Source organism: Meleagris gallopavo, chromosome 7 (assembly GCF_000146605.3).
Source record: "Meleagris gallopavo isolate NT-WF06-2002-E0010 breed Aviagen turkey brand Nicholas breeding stock chromosome 7, Turkey_5.1, whole genome shotgun sequence".
Taxonomy (NCBI): Eukaryota; Metazoa; Chordata; class Aves; order Galliformes; family Phasianidae; genus Meleagris; species Meleagris gallopavo.
In genome coordinates, this window is record NC_015017.2 from 24111993 (window position 1) to 24129618 (window position 17626).

The window sequence follows — 17626 nt, forward strand, 5'->3', positions numbered from 1 at the left end:
ACCACTTCCGCCCGGCAGGGGCGCCGCCTCCGCGGGCGCCGCGCTGAGGAGATTGCGGCGGGCGGGGGAGACGTTTCTGCAAAACCCGCTTTTTTTTGCACCCTTTGGTGCCAAAATTGGAACGGCCCGTTGCAGGGCTCAACCACGTCGGGCTTCCAAGCAAAAGGCCGTGGGAATATAGCGGAGCAAACAGTGTGCTGACATAGTTCTCTTCCCACGGAAACGCCGTTCGTGTGCGCGTCTCTTGTTTGCACGGTCCTAATGGAGTGTAAACCTGAATCCACATCCGCCTCCGTGTCAGAGGGGCTGAGTACAACACGGGGCTGGAAAACGCTCTGCAAGGTTACCACAGAGGCAGCACATAAATGCAAAAGGTGGCAGAAACTAGGGTTGTTGGCCAGCAGAGCTGCGGGCTTCCTTGGGATGGTTGAGATAAATAAGGATTGGGAACTGAGATTTAAACAGGTGATTCTCACCTCAGTTTCATATCTCTGTTATGAATATCAGATGCACGGGTTTGCACAGGTGATGGTTTCCCAGGTCTTATCTTGCATCCATCTCCTGTCGAGTCCTCAGCCTGCACACAATGCCAGGGTCACACAGTGCTAGGGTGTTCATTCACCCACCAGTGTTTAAATCCAACATCAGCTCCCCAAAACCCCTGGGCAACCCCTGCCTGTGTCAGCAAATACCCCCCACCCAGAAGTGCTTCCAGAAGCAAAGCTTCCTTGGTGCCACAAACGCACGAGCAGTGGCTTTCAGGACAGGCTGTGACAATGTGAACAGAATAATAAAATACTCTCTGAGCCAAGGGAAGAGGCAGAATGACTTTGCTCCCACTGAGGTGACGCAGCACTGCCTATGTGATTTCTGCAGACTGCTGCAACCACATCGCTTGGCTGCATCTCAGACCCCTTTTAACAACTTGTTTAACCCTTCAACCAGTTTCAACCAAATTCTGTGAGCAAGCAGAGTTCTTAGGCAAAAGTTCCTACAAGTTTTGTGTGGACAGAGGGAAGGAATGCAGAAATATTGGCCCTTTGCAAGGGAAATGCTGAACATGTGGTAACTTTTTGTTGTGATGCCCACTGGGCAGCTGCTGGGCAGGACAGCTATAGCTTGGTGCTTCTTGCCCAGCTCCTAACCTGAGGACACTGAGAAAGATGAGGTAGTGTGTAGGAGAAACAGGGAGCACTGCAATTTGGCTGCCTTAGGGAGCACAGGTAGGCATGAACTGAAGTTACTGTGGTCAGAGCAGACACGGGAAGGGCACTATACTCTTTAGGAAACCCTTATTCCTCCATTATGCTGCTTAGGGGATAGCTTGCTCAACACAGTGACTGGATTTTCAGTGCACAGTGACAAGCAAAGTATATCGTGGTTACAGTCAGTGTCTTGGCAGGTAGATCGAGAGCACTCCCTGCAATCTGGGAGCACTTCATCACCTGTGCCTAGGTGATGGGAGATGGCAAATCAGAAAAGGTAGCAAAAGTTGTTTTGAGACATAGCTAAGGTTTGCAGCTGTCTGAAAATGAGCACTGCTGCACAGAACAAAGTTTGGCTCTTCTTGAGGCCATGCTCATTACTGTGCTAGAAGGAGACTTGTCAAGCCAAGGTTCAGCTCAAAGCCAAGGTAAGCAGAATTTTGCAATAGTTTTGCCAAGGAAACAAAACCTGTGAAAATAAAATGTGGCCAGTTGACAGGGAAGGGGGCTGCTCAGGTACGCTTATAGGGAGGCTGAAATCTACATCCCACCACAAAGTACCACAAGGATACAGACGCAGCGGCACCTTGCATTCCGTAGCATCAGGACCAAATGCAGACAGGCTGATTCTCTGGATCTTATATAAGAGGATGGAGCGGAGCATTTAGAGTCCTGTTCGGAAGATATGGAAGAACCAGGCCCTCCTGCCCTTTCCCTCATGCCTGGCCCCAAGCCATAGCTCACCTCCAGCCCCCCAGCTCCCCCACAGCAACCTCTGCCATTCCTCAACCCCCACTGCTGAGGGCTGCATGCTCGCTGTGGGAGGCATGTGCAGAGCTGCCGGCAGCCAGAGCAGCACAGCCAGCCTGGATTGCATTGCTCAAACCCGGTTTCCCAGCAGGGCACTTATTCCAGGGCTGGGTCCTCCCCTGGCTGCGTTCTACACTAATGACTATTTCCCCTTGATAAATTACCCTCGCCATCGTGGGGCTGACATCTTACACTGGAGCCCTGCTTGGTCCCTTATCATGGGAGCATGAGGAATGATCGTTCCCCACCGACACCCATCAATAGCAGTGAGGAAAAGCCAGGAAGGCAGGCAGACGATAGCAGGAACATGCCCCACAGAGGTGCTGTTATTCTTGGGACAGGAGGCTACTGCGGAGGAGGAGGAGAGCTTGGAGGGTGGATGGGGGGGTCCTGTCACTGCTGATGCTGGCTGGGGCTCTGCAGCTGAAGAGAAGCATTGGCTCAGGATGGTCAAAGCTGGGAAAGGAAAAAGCAAGGAGGGAAAGGGACAAAGTGAGGGGAGCTGAGAGGCAGGCTGGAGAGCACAGACAGCCCGGTGATCTCTGGTGCATGAGGGATGCGGGAAGCGGGCTGCGGCTGAACATGTGGACCATCTTGGTGATCATCTTCGGGATTTCAGCCATTCTGGTAGGTGCTTGGAGCTATTTATTCCTGATTGCATGGAATAATGTTGAATGAATAAGTGCACCTCTATCTCACAAAGTCGTTGTGTCTTTCCTTTAAAGGTCTGTGTGTAAGCTGGGATTTATTTTCTTTTATTCTTGCTTCTGCTGCTTCTCACACTAATTGACAGCATTCAGACAGACAGATGCTGGCTGCCTCTGTTTCCCCAGCTGTATAAAGAGGATAGTGTCACCGCTTTGGTAAACTCAGGGGGGAATCTCCTCAGGGGAAATGCCCACCATTGCTAATGCCTCCCTTGACAGGGGCTGAAGGAATATGAAGTGATATTTGCTCCACACGTTGGTTTTTCCTTTTGGCTTTCCCCATTTTCTGGGAATTGATGTGCAGATTGCTGCTGTGCTCCAGGCACCCAACACCATCAGAAAGACAGCTGAACCTGGGGTGTCATCTCTGAGTGCTGTTCAGGTGCTTTTCTGAAAAGCACAGAAAATTGAGGCCGAAATCTATCCGACCCGGTTGTGAGAAGTTAGGAGACAAACCTTCAGTCCGTATAAAGAATCACTGCTGCATTGGCAAAATCGCTCTTTGTCCCAGCAGGGGATCTGGCTCGCTCTCTGATAAAACCTGCCTAGATGTTTTAATTGCATTGGGAATGCAATCTGCATTGCTTTCATTGTGTTTTGTACTAAAACATTGTCTGTGCTGGTTTTCTTGCCATTTGGGTTTCTTATTTTTAGGTACCACCAAAAAGCTCTGGAAGTGGATGTCTTTATTCAGGGTGCTGCTGAGAGCACCTCCTTCTGCTTGCTCTCTTTCCAGTCCTTCAGAATACAAATTTTATTTATGGCATACAGCCCGGCATCCTTTGTTCTCCCTTAAGCCACTTGTGAATCTTGGACCACTTATTTTCAAATTAAACTGTATGGAAATTCAGCGGCTGCAAATATTCTTTGTATTAAATTGCATTTAGATCCACTCCTTCACAGATTAAGAAATGCACTTTGGACATTGAGTTAGAACAACCATTTCTGCTTGGAATGGGTTTTATATGATTTGATTTGTTTTGACATGTTAGATTTTCTTTAATGAAATAAGAAGTGTAGCTAACGTGATGGCTAACGTTTGTTTTACATGTGCTTATACTGCAATGAGCCACCCGCATGCAGACCAAGCCAGTTCTGTTGATCTCGTTACATGTTCAACACTTCAGCACTATGGTTTTTAACATTTTTCCACCGTAGCTTCTGGGAATAATGTAACAGGAGTCAGCTTTAGGTCTGAGCAGTTGCATTTGTTCTTGTGTGTGATGAAAACATTAATTGCTTTACTACTGGTAATGAAATATTCAGCAACAGAGAGTGATAAATAATGTTTAAATGACCTGTCAGTGTTTAGAAATGATCGAATTCAGCCTTCAGCCAACAACAGAAACAGCTAAATGCAATTACATTTCCTTGGACGTGTTACTCCATTTGGACGTCTCTCGTTTTTTTCCAGGATCAAAGGGATTTAATGCTTTTAAATCCTGGTACCAGAGAACAGTTTATTTAACCTGAATTCTTTGCACAAGCAATTCAAGAGAATTCATTTCACTATGCAAAAAAGTGATTTATTTTGGTTTTATTTATTTCATAGCTCACGAGGAGCTATGCAATTTGTCATATTGGGAACGTGGGTGTAGCCAATATTTTCATTGTTTAAAATGATGGAAACAGGCAAAAGTGGTGCAAGTAGATTTTCCTGCTCACTGGGGACCAAGCAGGTCTGTTACAAATGGGAGTCAGGCTATCATGTTGTTGTGTGGGAGGATTTGTTATCATTAAGCATACTGCAAGGTGAAAAGACTGGGATCTTGTCCTACAATCACCTTACAGTGATTTTCAATACATGCCATTTTAATGGCAGATAGCTGTTTTGTACGTTAATTTTGGCTCAGCTGCATGTAACATAAACTGCACATTCAGTGACTACATCAGAACTGAGTTAAGACTTACATTTTAACCCTTTCTTGTGAGTAAGGAGGGTGGGAAGGAGGGCTGTGAAAGAATGAGCTCAGGATGATTTACAATCAGTTCTCTTGCAAGAAATCTCAGTGAGGTGCTGCTGTTGGCTTGGCTCCTACAGCTCCATGATCGGTAGCAGGGGAACAGGCTTGGGTGGGCTGCAGCCAGTGGACATATTTGGGCTGGTTGTGCAAGTGAATGTCACCTAGGAAAATGAACAGCGAAGGTCTGTGCTTTAACACTGCCAGAAGTGGCTGATTAAGTACTCCAGGAAAGTCCAGCAGTTCCCTGAATGTTTCTGCAGTCCTTACGAAGATCACCTTGCTCAGGCACTTTGTTTAGCAGAGCAACAGACCCATTTCTCTCAATAACAATGTCAACAAATGGGAGAAAGCAGGAACTGAGTCTGTACTTGCCTACTGCTTCAGAAAAGAGCAGACTTAATTAAGAAAATTGACTTATTTCAAGGCAATACTGCCCACAACCAATTGACTGCATCAGATGGAGAGTAGGAGCATAAGGAAAGCAAGTCTTGCTAAGTAAGTTTTAAGAGGAAAAGTAATTCTGCTGCTTCTATATTTTCAGATCAGGGCTGTCCCTCCTGTCTGCGACCTCCTGAGTGTCTTGAAAAAGGAGGAAGAAAACTGTGCTGAGATTTTGTCCCTGGAGGCAAGGAACAGAACGCCTGAAAATGATTTCCTCCTAAGCTCAGGTGAAGGTGGGTGAATGTGCAAGGTAAAAGCTGTTCTCAGGTCAGGTGGGTACCTCAGTACCCCCACGTTCCTCCAATAGGAGGCACACAAGCAGTTATTTAAGCTTGCCTATGACTGGAGAATTAGCTCTGGCAGCAGCTGGGTCAGCAGCCCACATAGCACTCAGGATCAGGATGGAGGCAACAGATATTGTGTCTGATCAGCCATCACCGCTGGGGGTGGGTTTGTGTCATCCATAACCTTGCAGACTGAACTGATCTTGGATGACTTCTGTAGACCATGAGGTGCCAAGATCCTCATCAGCACGAGAGGTGACGGTGCTCCATGAGATGTGCTCTGTGCAGGGTTTCGAGCAAGACATGAGGCTTTTGCTTAGTTTCAAAGCCTTCCTCTCTAGCTGAGGGTGCTAAGACACATGAGAGTTTCACTGTCGCCTGGCCCACAGGCAGGACTCGAAGGAAAGATCTATTGCATATTTTTTAGCTTGCATTTTTCTCTGTGTTATCCATCCTTGTGATCCATGCAGACTGATGGGTGTGAGCTCTGCCTTGGGGCATGATGATAGTGGAGTACTCAGAGCAGTTTGGCAGATATTCCAAAATGCAGATCTGTCTCATTGCATATAAAAGAGATTTAATCCAAATCTTAAGCATCCCCTTCGGTATTTTAATACAGGAGACCACTACCCTCTGTGTCCCCTCCCTAAATCCACACAGTAAGAAGCTAAATGATCAGGATGGTGTTAAATCTCTGAGAGTGCGTTTCCAATGGCCATCAAAATAGCTCTTTAAACTCTGTTGTGCAAAGGGGATGAAATAGGGCACAGTGGTGTGAGTTCAGGGCTACCCATGTAGCAGAAAGCATTAAACTGAAAATGGGCAGAGTGACTCAGCCCGGGTATGTCACTGTAACTCTGCAAACACACCTTCTCCTGGCAGAGAAACTCCCCAAAAATAAACAAGGACAGGGTGCACAGCTGTCCTCATGTAATGGTTTCTAAAGAGAGAGCACAGGAATTTCCTTCTGTTGGTCTTTATTCAGTGAGGGTCTGTTACCTTGGTGAATTATAAAATAATGGTTTTATTACAGGAAATAATGCTTTTAGTCTGCAGATTTCTTCATCCTTTAATTATCTGCATGTCTGAGTTCTGGGTGGAGATAATCCTGCAGGACTTTAGTCTGAAGAAGAAAAACAAAGCTCTGGGGATCCCATGCCTGTCCTCACTGTACCACGCAGGGAAAGAGAGCAGCTTTGCCCAGTATCATTCTGAAGGTGTTTAAACTCTTTGTCACGTTGTGCTTCTTTGTGTTTACACAAGGATTATGCAAAGAAAACATCAGGCTGATTCAAAGTGGGAGCTTTAGAAAAGTTGAAATGTGATCTAAATGTTTCACATCTGCTTTCCTTTATCTTTTCAGCACCATTCAATAGTTCCCAAACTGGGAGGACTGGGAGCAGAGGAGGGCCTGATGTAAGGCTCAGCACAGCCCAGTTTGCTCTGTGTCTGGCTGCCAGAGACCAGAATGGGATGCTGGGGTTGGTCTGAAGCCAGCAGGACCTGCTCTGTCCCATCCAGTTCTCAACAGCACCAAAAAGGACTCACTGTCTCACCCAACAGAGCATCCCTGCTACCATAGCTGCTTCAGCCCTTGGGTGATGCTGCACTTTGCTGGGAGATGTGGTGTGGTGCTTCATTTTTGGGAGATGCCGCATGATGTTTCATTGGTGTGTAATATTGTATGGTGTCTCATTGCTGGGAGAAGTTCCAAAGTGTTTTGTTGTTGCCCCTAGGCAGATGTGCTGGGATGTGGGATAACATGAGCTGCTGGCCTTCATCTGCTGTGGGATACACTGTCAGTGCTCACTGCCCCAAATTCTTCCAGATGCTGACCGGGAAACAAGGTAATACTAAAAGTACACTGAGTGTTTTTTGTTCAATGTGGTATTTAGAGAGATGGCGCCCTCAGATCTGAACTTGAAGGAAATTCTGTCCTTTTAAAGCTGGATGGCCATTTAGCAGCTCCATTTCCATCACTAAGCTAAAGGTGAGAAGATGTTGCAAGTTTGTTTTTCTTAGCCTGACAAAGAAAAGTGGAGGAAATAAATGCTGTCATGTAAAGCAGCTTTTTCACTTAATTTCTTAAGGGAAGGGAGCTTTCTTCAGTCAGCTGTCTTTCCTTTCAAGTAACTCTTTGGTCTCAACCAAGCTTGACAAGAGAGCGAAAATTCACACAGCATTAAGCTCATGCAAGCTTTGGCAGAAACAACGAGCCAGGTAGGGGGAAAGGACCTCTTTTGTGCCTTCCTCAAGAGGAAATCTGCTCTGGGGTTCACCCATTAGCTGTGACAGTCTCCATACAAAGAAGTGGCAAAAGTGCACAGAACTCACGTTTCACCATCCCTATGGCTCACCAAACTCCTTGCTCAAAAAGGGATGGGCTCAAGCAACTGTCTTTTTTATTTTATTATTATTATTTTTAATGTATTTATCAGGTGGAAATCAAGTGACATTTATTCTCAGTACATTACAGTAATCATGAGCCACTAAGTAGTAGTTTCTACCTGCTTTCTGCTCATTTCTACTTTTGAACAATGTCTGAGAAATGTGCTTCCATTTCTCTCTGTGAGTTAATGATTCAAATCAGGAGAGCTTGGCTTTCTTTAGTTATAGAATGTGAATTAATGAGGTCCAGTGCTTACAGAAAAGCAGGCATTGATTTTGTGGAAGGAGAAACAGGAGACAACATATCAGATTGTCTAATAAGGATTAGATAACTAGGAGGATAAGCATTTAGCACTCTAAATAAAATCAGGCACAAACTGTTGCATCAGAAGAAATACCACGCTGCTTTCTGTACATACAGACAGCAGCTGCCCACTGAATCCTGTAATCTTGCATAAGGACAGGGGAAACACGATACAAAGTCACAGATTGCTGAGAAAATCATCTGTCGGGCACGTGCTCACAAATCTTCAGCACAGCAATACTGAGCCTTAAATGTGTACAGTGCAATCCGCGCTGGTGCAGCCACTAGAGGGATCCGCTCCCTGCCTCTGCCCGAGCAGCCAGAATCTGCTTGGGAGGAAAACAGGAATTTGGACATCCAAAGGTCATAGCTACATGTCAAATGAGCATTGCATTATCTTGGAGACAGATAGGCTAACAGCTTCAAACTTTAGTTGCTCTCCTGACTGAGAAGCTGAGAGCTGAGCCACTTCTGATAAGCACTAATCAAAGTGACAGCGTTCAAAACAGAACTTCTCCAGGCTGAGCAGTCCAAGCTTTCTCATATAATAAGTTCTCCTGTCCCTTGATCATCTTTGTGGCCCCACGTTAGACAGAACAGTGGGGAGAGATGTTTGGGAGAGCTCTTTCTCTTCCTTTTGTTGTTGCTGAACTGCAGCAGAATACAGAAAACCTGTTTGAAAACAATCCTGGCCCTTCCAGTGATGCTAAGCTGGAACAAGATGTTCATAAAAGCATCACAGTAATCGTGTGGTACTGACACACCCTGAGCTCTTTCCACATGGCGATCTCAGCATGTTTGTAGTGCTTTGCAGTTGTACAGAGGTGGGTGCAAAGCAAGTGAGGGCACGTTCTCAGGTCACCAGGATTAGTTCAGAGGCAGCAAGAGCCCCTGACTGTCCTGACAGCCCCAGCAGGGCTCCGAAAAACATAAACCACTGTCAGATACCATTGTGTGTGTATCTCCCTCTGTTCTCTGAACACTGCAGGGATGTTCTGTAGAAACTGGATGCCTCAGAGTCCCTGTGGCTAGTTGTGTACACAAAAATAGACTTTCAAAGTGTCTTCTGTCAAGGTTTCCACTAAGAACGGCTGCCGATTTCAGGTTTTCATTCCAAATAGCAGTGAAACAGGACACTAAAGTGTGTCTCCTACTGGACAGATGCATATGATTAGGACAGCAGGCAGTGGTGTTATTTCTTTGCGAAAGCTTCTCTTCAGCCTATAGCCCATACCCACATGGTAGAGCCATTTTCTGCCAGTGAGATTGCAAGATGTTTAAGGCAGGACTGCCTGCTTCCACAATTATTGCAGGACATGAATGTGAGACCTGTGAGTTCAAACCTGTCCTGCTTAACCATGTGCATCTTGGTGGCTCAAGTCTCACTTGACTTGGGGAGTTGGACACCCAAATAGGTGAGAAAACTGCCCTCTACATACATCTGTCTGAAAATGAGATGAATTCTGCAAAAGCCTCTTTTTCTCCAAGGACTGGGAAGACACAAAGGATTCAATGAACCTAAGCGTTTTGCTTTCAGAAGTCTAACTTAACTGAGTTAGCCTAGCCTCTGATTTCCAGTAAGTGTAAGATAATGCCTGGACCTGACTGTGGGGGCAAGCCTTTTATTTTCCATTTAAATCTTATCGATAAAAGCTGAGCTGGTCTAACATTTTGCATTCTTTTCAGACTGTGACAAAACATGGTACAAACCTGAGTTGGGAACATCTGAGCAATTTGTATGGAGTATGAATCCGTGATTGAACGAGTCGTATGTTTGCTGATCTTGGAACACTGGCCAAGAAACACCAGATGTACTGAATAGTATTATTTACGTTGCAGTTAATAAAAACACATCCATCACAGTCATCCCTGAGTTGGCAAACAATATTATGACCCACACAAACACACTGGGCAAGTATCAACATCATCAGCTCAGCTGCATTTCACCTCCAGCTATGCAGAGCGCACTGCCTGGGGAGAAAGTGTTCCATTGCTCTTGGAGCAACCCTACACGTTTGTGACTGACTAACAAAGGTACAATTTAAAATGGTTACACCTGGTTTTGCCTTTTTTGTTGTTGTTAACATACAGGTTTTGTCTATCGAAACTGCACCAGCGAGGGTTGGTCCGATCCATATCCAAGACCAGATATTGCTTGTGGCTACAATGTCAATGACACAACAAACGAGGCGAGAGTGAGTCTGAGTGCCTGCTTCTTTAGAGCCCTGGGGGAGGGACGTGCTCAATCTGATAAATAGAGACTGAATAATGTGATTTACCTCAAGCAGGGTTGCGTATAGGTTTTCTTCAGCACAAATGTTTCTTCAAAGGCTCGCTGAGATTAAAACTTCAGCAGCTGATTTTAAAGAAAATCTACTTGTTAAAAAACAAGGGACAGCCTTCTTTTGCTGTGGGCTGATTTCTAGCAGATGATAAAAGGTGAAGATGAGAATATCTGTTCCCCTGCAGCGTTCCTATTTCATGACCCTGAAGACCATGTACACCGTTGGGTACTGCACCTCCTTGGTGACACTGACAATAGCCTTGGTGGTCCTGGCCTCTTTAAGGTGAGGAGAAGCATCACTGGCTGGGTTTGATCAGGACCTCTGGTCATCTTAGCAAACACAGATACTTCTGGTGTCTTTCACAGCAACTTAAACATTGTAAGTATTTCTGCAAAGCTTCACATAAATCAGTGATAGGAATGAGCTGAGTTCTGTTTCCCCAAAAATGTGAGAGATTTGCTTTGTATTATGTTCTCCTGCCTTCTCCAAAATGTAGCTGAACATAGTTTGCAGGCTGAGGTTTGCACCACCTCCATGCTAAGATTTTGCCATGATGTCAGTAGTCCCTGGGGCAGGGTCCCTTTCCTCCTGCTGTTCTTCCCCTCACTGGAGACTAAAAACTTTGCTCTAAACACCGCTGTGTTGACTTCTGGGAAAGCATTGCATGTTTACAGCAGTGACCTGATAGACAGCTTATCTTAATGCATCTTTATAACCTGGAATTTGCACTTTAGTCCTTATTCAGTGACCAGTATGCTAGACCAAGCATATTGGCATGAAATCCTAGTTCTTCTGGCAACATTTGTCTTTTTTTAGTACCTGAGCGGAGCAGATGTAACTTCAGCTTTTCAAGGAGTCCTTTAGGGTATCCTTGTTTGGAAGTGCACAAATCTTCTTTCCAGAGACAAAAAACCTGTGTTTTAATTTGTCAGCTCAGCATTAAAAAACTGACATGCTTCGTCTAGGAATGTTATTTCACAGGAATGTTACTTCATAGGAGTTGTGTTTTCGTTACAGGAGACTTCGCTGTACGAGGAACTACATCCACATGCATCTCTTCACATCGTTCATTTTGCGAGCCTCATCAAATTTCATCAAAGATAATGTTTTATTTTCCTCTGAAGACACAAACTACTGTGAGGCATACACGGTAACCCTCTGCCTTCCAGCTTGCTCCATGCTTCAGCTTCCCAGCAGGATCTCATCTGTAGCTAGCATGCAGGGAAGGAAATCTCTGTCTTAGCTTTTCACTTATCATACTCAGGGAGGTATGAGGATGATAAAGGAACCCAAGCTGGAGCAAACACACAGAAACTCAGGTGTGCTTTCTCATGGCTACAGATACCCATTTGCAGGTATCTACAATCCCACCAAGTGTTGGAGCAGAGGGCATCCAGGTTGCTCAGAAGTAGGTGTCTGCATTCATCTGCTGGACAGCAGTGACTGGTGTCCACAGAAGGCACCCAGTGTTCAGTACATGGACAGAGAGGCACCAAAATATGACTGCCACAGTCTATGAACACGAGATAAACCACCAGGGTGGAGATTCTTGCACGAATCATAGATCCTGGTAAATGGTGCTCAGAGGGAAAACAGAAGAACACATTAAATATTGCTGACTTGTAGTACAGTTTGAGAGCTGCTAATAAGATGTAAGTTTGCAGCCTCAGGATCTGGAAGAGAACCACATAAATTTGGAAATGTTTTTTTCCTCTTCTTTTAATTGGCAACAAAATATCTTGAAGATATTTGGGATCAGGGCCCTGGAAAACATGTTCAATGCTTTAAACTCTCTTGAAAATAGATACAAATGACAGGAAAAGTTAATTGCCCTCTGTTTCCTCAGGCTGGCTGTAAGCTTACCATGGTCTTCTTTCAGTACTGCATCATGTCTAACTACAGCTGGCTCCTCGTGGAGGGACTGTACCTCCACTCTCTCCTGGTCATTTCCTTCTTCTCAGAAAGGAAGTTCCTTTGGTGGTTCATCACCCTTGGATGGGGTAATGGTTCTCCTTTTAGTAAGAATAATTGTCAGTCCATTGTGCCTTTGGGGTGGATTTGTGGGGCAGTAACTGGCATTTTCAATTGCAGGTGCCCCAACTGTCTTTGTTGCTGCATGGGCGACCGCAAGACAGCTCAGTGAAAATGTTGGGTAAGCTGCTTGGAAAGAGCTAAGTTGGGCAGATTGCTGTGGGGATTTCCTGCTCATTCCACACCACTGGCAGCCAAGCAAATCAATCGCCACTTAATTGCGGTGCATAACTGCACAGGGGGAGAAGAAAAGTCTGGCTAAGCAAGCTGAGAGGGAGCTTCAAATTTCATTTGAGCATTTCTAGGGGTGGGAGATGACTTTTAAGTATGAATTCATCTTGTGAAGTTTGAAACACCTGCACTTGATCAGTGAAGCTTTGTTCTTTTCTCCCTTGCAAAGTTTTGAAGCAGGAAAAACATCCTGCTTCAAGGGCAGGATATACTTCTTGTCCAGTGCAGGTGGACAGTTTTTTGCTTTCCCAAAAATATTGCACCAGATAGGTGGGAACAGGAAATTCATATTGTAGAAGAGGAAGTAGGGACCTACCCGAAATGCAGCACAGACCAAATCCCTTTGAAAACAGACCAGTGTTTTGATAACTGAATGCACCTTCTCTTCTATTTTTGCAGGTGTTGGGACATTAACACAAATGCCAATACCTGGTGGATCATTAGAGGCCCTGTAGTTCTGTCTATTTTTGTAAGTCTTTTCTGGAACAAGCACATTCAAACTGTATTTTCAAATATTGTCAAGTTAGACATCATCTACTCAACATACTTTAGAAGTGTGTTAGTGAACCAGTCTTAGACATGTGCCTGAACTGGTGTGACACATGAATTACTGCTTAAGCAACTTCTGCACAGCAGGGATTAGTCAGTAACCAATGCCCTGAAGCTAAGTTGCAAGGGAACGCTAGAACATCCTCCCAAGAAGCAAGAGCCTGAAGATCAGGTTTCCACATCCTGTTGATTTCATATGAACTTGGCTGGCTTGTGGAAGCTTGTTTTGGACTGTTTCAAGGAAGGCTTTGGAGGAGAAACCGAGATGCTATACATTTCAGTACAATAGCCTTTGTGTCTCCTGGTCGCTGCCCCTCTTAGCAAAGCCAAAAACAACTTGCCTGACACGATCATTAACTTTTGTTTTCAGCAATGAAAGCAGCTCACAGGTTTCACACACTGTAGGTCAGTAGACTGCAATTAAACTGTTAAGGCATTACTCACTGAAACGAGATATAGGCATTGAAAATCAGTGTGAACCTGCTGGGTGAAAGGCGGAGCTGATGTAAAGAACACTTTGGCACAAATAATACTTTACGTCTATGGTGTGAGCAATTGCTTGTGCTCACATTTGTAGCTTCGGGTACCAAGGCCCTGGAACTGCTGTTTGGAGATAGTTGGTCACCCAAGTATGGTGCCCTGGGGGTCTGCAACGATTCATGTAAAGCTGCAGTAGAGGAAGGTGAGAGCTGCTAGTCTCGCAGCCTTCTGGCACTCGGAGCCAGAACCCAGGGGTTTGCTGAGGTTTCCATGTTGCCAGCAGGCTCCATTATGTTTTCAAAACACGAACTGCAACACTTGCACGCTCACAGAAACCCAAGCAGAGGTGGTGGGCTCAACCCTGCGCTCATTTACCACTAAGCAGTCCCTTCACCCTCACAAAAGCTGCGGAGCACACAGGGATTCAGGGTCAACGAAGCCCTGGCATTGGCTTTTCCTAATAATTGCAAGGTGAAACCCCAGTCCTCGTTCACCTCTGAGAGTTCACCCCCATCCCCTCGAAACCCTGATCTGCCTCGGGCGGAGCCGTCTGCATGCTCCTGCCTGCTTACCTAGCAGAGGCTTTTCTCAAGCCCATAGGCCACATAGGCAAACAAACAGCCAGTCCTTGAGAATTCAGATCTAATCTCTTTATTCCTCTCAGCACACGGTCCTTAGCAGTTCAAAGGGCAGAAAATCAACACTGATAAGCTCCTTTGTGCTCCCTGACTAACGTGTGTTGCTGTGCAGCTCACTGGCGATTCTTCACAGTGGGAATCCTCCCATTCCCAGCAGATTTTCATCAGTAAAAAGCCGATACGGCTGAGATCTGATCTTCTGAGTTAGGGAGAAACAACAACAACCACCAACACAACAGAATCCTCAGGCCTGAACCCCATTTATTCTAACACCCCCACTGTATTTCCCTGCCTTTCCTTCGTGGCCAGAGCTAGCAAACACTAGGAAAGCCCCTAGAGGCCAGGAAGGCTGGGAGACATGGGACAAGGATGGAGACAGTGACAGCTACTAACCTACATATCAGCTCCAGCCACTCCATTCTCCCTGCTCAACTACAACACTCCCAGTGGCTCTGCTGAAGCCTGGCAGCTCCACTTGCAGTCATGGGACATTACTGTTGGCTTAATTTTTTAATAAGATCTTTCATTTTCTTCTTCTATTTTTTTTTTTCTCCAGGTTAATTTCATTCTCTTTGTTGACATTTTAAGAATCTTGATGAGGAAGCTCAGCTCACCTGAAGGACGGAGCAGCGATTTCAACCAGTACAAGTAAGTCCTGCACACTGCAACTTTACACTATGTCAGCCCTCCTTAGTTCCTTCTGCCCCTTCTACACCAGCTTTCCCCTTTGTTTCTGCTCTCAGGAGACTTGCCAAGTCAACACTTCTCCTCATCCCACTCTTTGGGGTTCACTACATCATCTTTGCTTTCTTCCCTGAAGACGCAAGTAGCGGCACAATGGAAATCCAGCTGTTTTTTGAGTTGGCTCTTGGATCGTTTCAGGTAATATTTGACAAGCTACTCTTTTTAAAGCAATAAGAGGAATAACATGTAGCTCTGCACAGAACAGAGCCCTAGTGGTAATAACAAGCTGCCTGATTTCCTTTCAGAGATCTCCTTCAAATTTAAAAGCGGAAACTGCAGTTCTAATTCTGTGACCACAGTTCTTTTTATCTTTCAGGGTTTTGTCGTGGCTGTACTTTATTGTTTTCTTAACGGTGAGGTGAGTTTTGTATAGATAACATTCTTTCCTGTTGCTCAAGTATCTCTCATGAATTAGAAGGATATGTTCCCCCATGAGTTACACATTTTATTTGAGGATTTTCTTCCCAGATACTTAACATCATCCCTGAAATGCCTCCCAGGCAAACCTAGGTCATCATATGCCAGATGCAAACTTCACTGCTCAACTACTGCAGCCCTTTCCTAAATCAGATGGCATTATTACCATCTGGTAGTGGAGGATGGGAGTACTACTCCACACACTGTCACACTGAAAATCAGAGCCCAGTCCTCATGTATGATGTCATCATCTGCCATGCCATGTGTTTTCTCTGCTTGATCCTTGGGGAGGGAATTTAGAAAAAGCTGTATCAGGTCTAGATTTATTAGGACTCTCACAAGGCAAAGACTTTGAAAGATGACTGTTGCCTTTGTAGTTGCATAATTCCCAGCTCCTGGTGCTGGTAGAGGCAGGGAGAAGTGTCATCCAAACCTGGGAGATCCCAAGGTTATTGGAGAGGAACTGAAAAACCAAACTGTTAGTGCCTAGAAGGTCAGAAGGAAAAGTCTCTTAGAAAGGAACGAGGGCTTCGAAATGCTTTGAATGGTGCTTTAACAGAGTTTCAGAAAAAGTGGTTCAGAAAAGAAAATCTGCACTTATTTTTTTTACCCTTAGTGTCAAAACGTCCTGTTTTGTAAATACAAGAATCCTTGACAGATCCAAACCAGACACTTAACTAAGGCCAGCTAGTCTCAGTAAACAGCTTCACCAATAATTAAACAGAAAAAACAGGTTGACAGAAAATCACGTAGCTACAGCAGCATTATCTCCAGAAGTGACAAGACACAGGCCCTGCCCTCGTCCCTTAAATGCAGCTTAAATAAATAAATCCAGACCTTGGCAAAGGTGACAATCTCTCCCTTTCCTGTTATACTGCTCTCCTCGGCGCAGGGCTCCAAGATAAACCAGCCAAACCAAGCATTTTGTGATCTTTCTACCTAGGTTCAGCTGGAAGTTCAGAGAAAATGGAGGCAGTGGCACTTAAGCAAACACCTGCGTCAGCAGCTCAGCACCTCAGCGAGTAACGGAGGAAGCGGCGTAACTCAAGAGATGCAGGTGACCAAGGCGAGTCCACCACAGGACAGGAAGGCAACTTCCCAAAGATCAAGCATGCTTTAACACTGCACTCTTAAGGGACACCTCCATGCTCAGATACATGTGGTTAAACCTCATGGACTGTGCTGGGAGCCTTGTGTATATATCCCACAGCGGGACTTGGCTGTAGACCAGCACTTCTTGAAGCACATCTGTTTGTCTATATCCTCTGTAGCACCAGAGTTATTTTGCAAGGCAAAACGGGCTAAATCATTATTCTCTTCTTTGGGTTTCTGACCATAGTCATTTATGTTTCTGTCCACACTGATATTTTTAAGTTGCTATTTGTACCTTAAATATAGCTCCTCGTTTTCTGTGTGGCTCCCTTCCAATCCTAGGCCAGGCTGGTGGGTTTCAGATGTTTTGCCTTTCTTCTGCTGTTGAAGTTAGAAGGACATTCAGCTTTGCAAGATGGTAGTTACAAACCATTCCTTGATAAAGCCCATGGGTTTGATACGCAAGCCAATTCACACTTAGAATTTATCAGGGTTCCAAGTCCTTCAGTTGGGGTGGACAATGACAGACAGTGAATACAAACCATGGTCGAGCTTTTGCTTCAGCTGTGACTGCATATGCATTGCATGGGTACTTTCCAGTGATGGAGTTTTCTTCCTTTGTCTCTTCTAACAATGGAGATCTTTAAAATAACAGTGGTCCAGTTTGGTTTTTTTTATCCACGTTTTGTTTGTTTGTTTGTTTGTTTGTTTTTAAAGGTAGAAAAAGCTATTTTAGCAAAGTCCAAGAGTGGCCATGAAAATTGCCCTTGTTTGAGCCTCAAAAAGATAAAAGAATTCAGCTAGCAATGCATTCAGGTCTGCTATTTGTTTCTGTATCTTTACCCCTTTGAGGCAGTCCTTACCAGGCGTTCCTTGAGGGCAAAGATGACTGAATGAAATTCCATCTGTCACTTTATCCCTGCTCCTGGTCACATATAAGACATCATCAAAACAGACACAGCTCTGCCAAGTGCTGACAAGAGGCATTCCCCAACTGCTCTGCCAAAACATGTCACCTGCAGCAATGGGAGAGCTGAGCATCCTCAAAAGCAGGGG

The 17626-nt window shown here is 45.2% G+C and overlaps 1 protein-coding gene across 2 annotated transcripts; it reads left to right on the forward strand.

The window, feature by feature from the left end:
* Window positions 1-55: 55 nt before the first annotated feature.
* On the forward strand, window positions 56-17620 carry SCTR (secretin receptor). 2 transcript variants are annotated; one of them, XM_010713857.3, is made up of 13 exons: window positions 56-2642; window positions 5228-5360; window positions 7148-7258; window positions 10195-10298; window positions 10573-10670; window positions 11406-11538; window positions 12235-12388; window positions 12480-12540; window positions 13050-13119; window positions 14874-14965; window positions 15061-15199; window positions 15378-15419; window positions 16422-17620. In XM_010713857.3, exons 1-13 carry the CDS (start codon window positions 2418-2420, stop codon window positions 16596-16598), a joined length of 1539 nt encoding a protein of 512 aa, XP_010712159.1. In that variant the 5' UTR covers window positions 56-2417; the 3' UTR covers window positions 16599-17620. The 2 variants fall into 2 exon arrangements, with proteins under 2 accessions (XP_010712159.1, XP_003207734.2); XM_003207686.4 differs by having other exon boundaries at window positions 5228-5354.
* The last annotated feature ends 6 nt before the right edge of the window (window positions 17621-17626 follow it).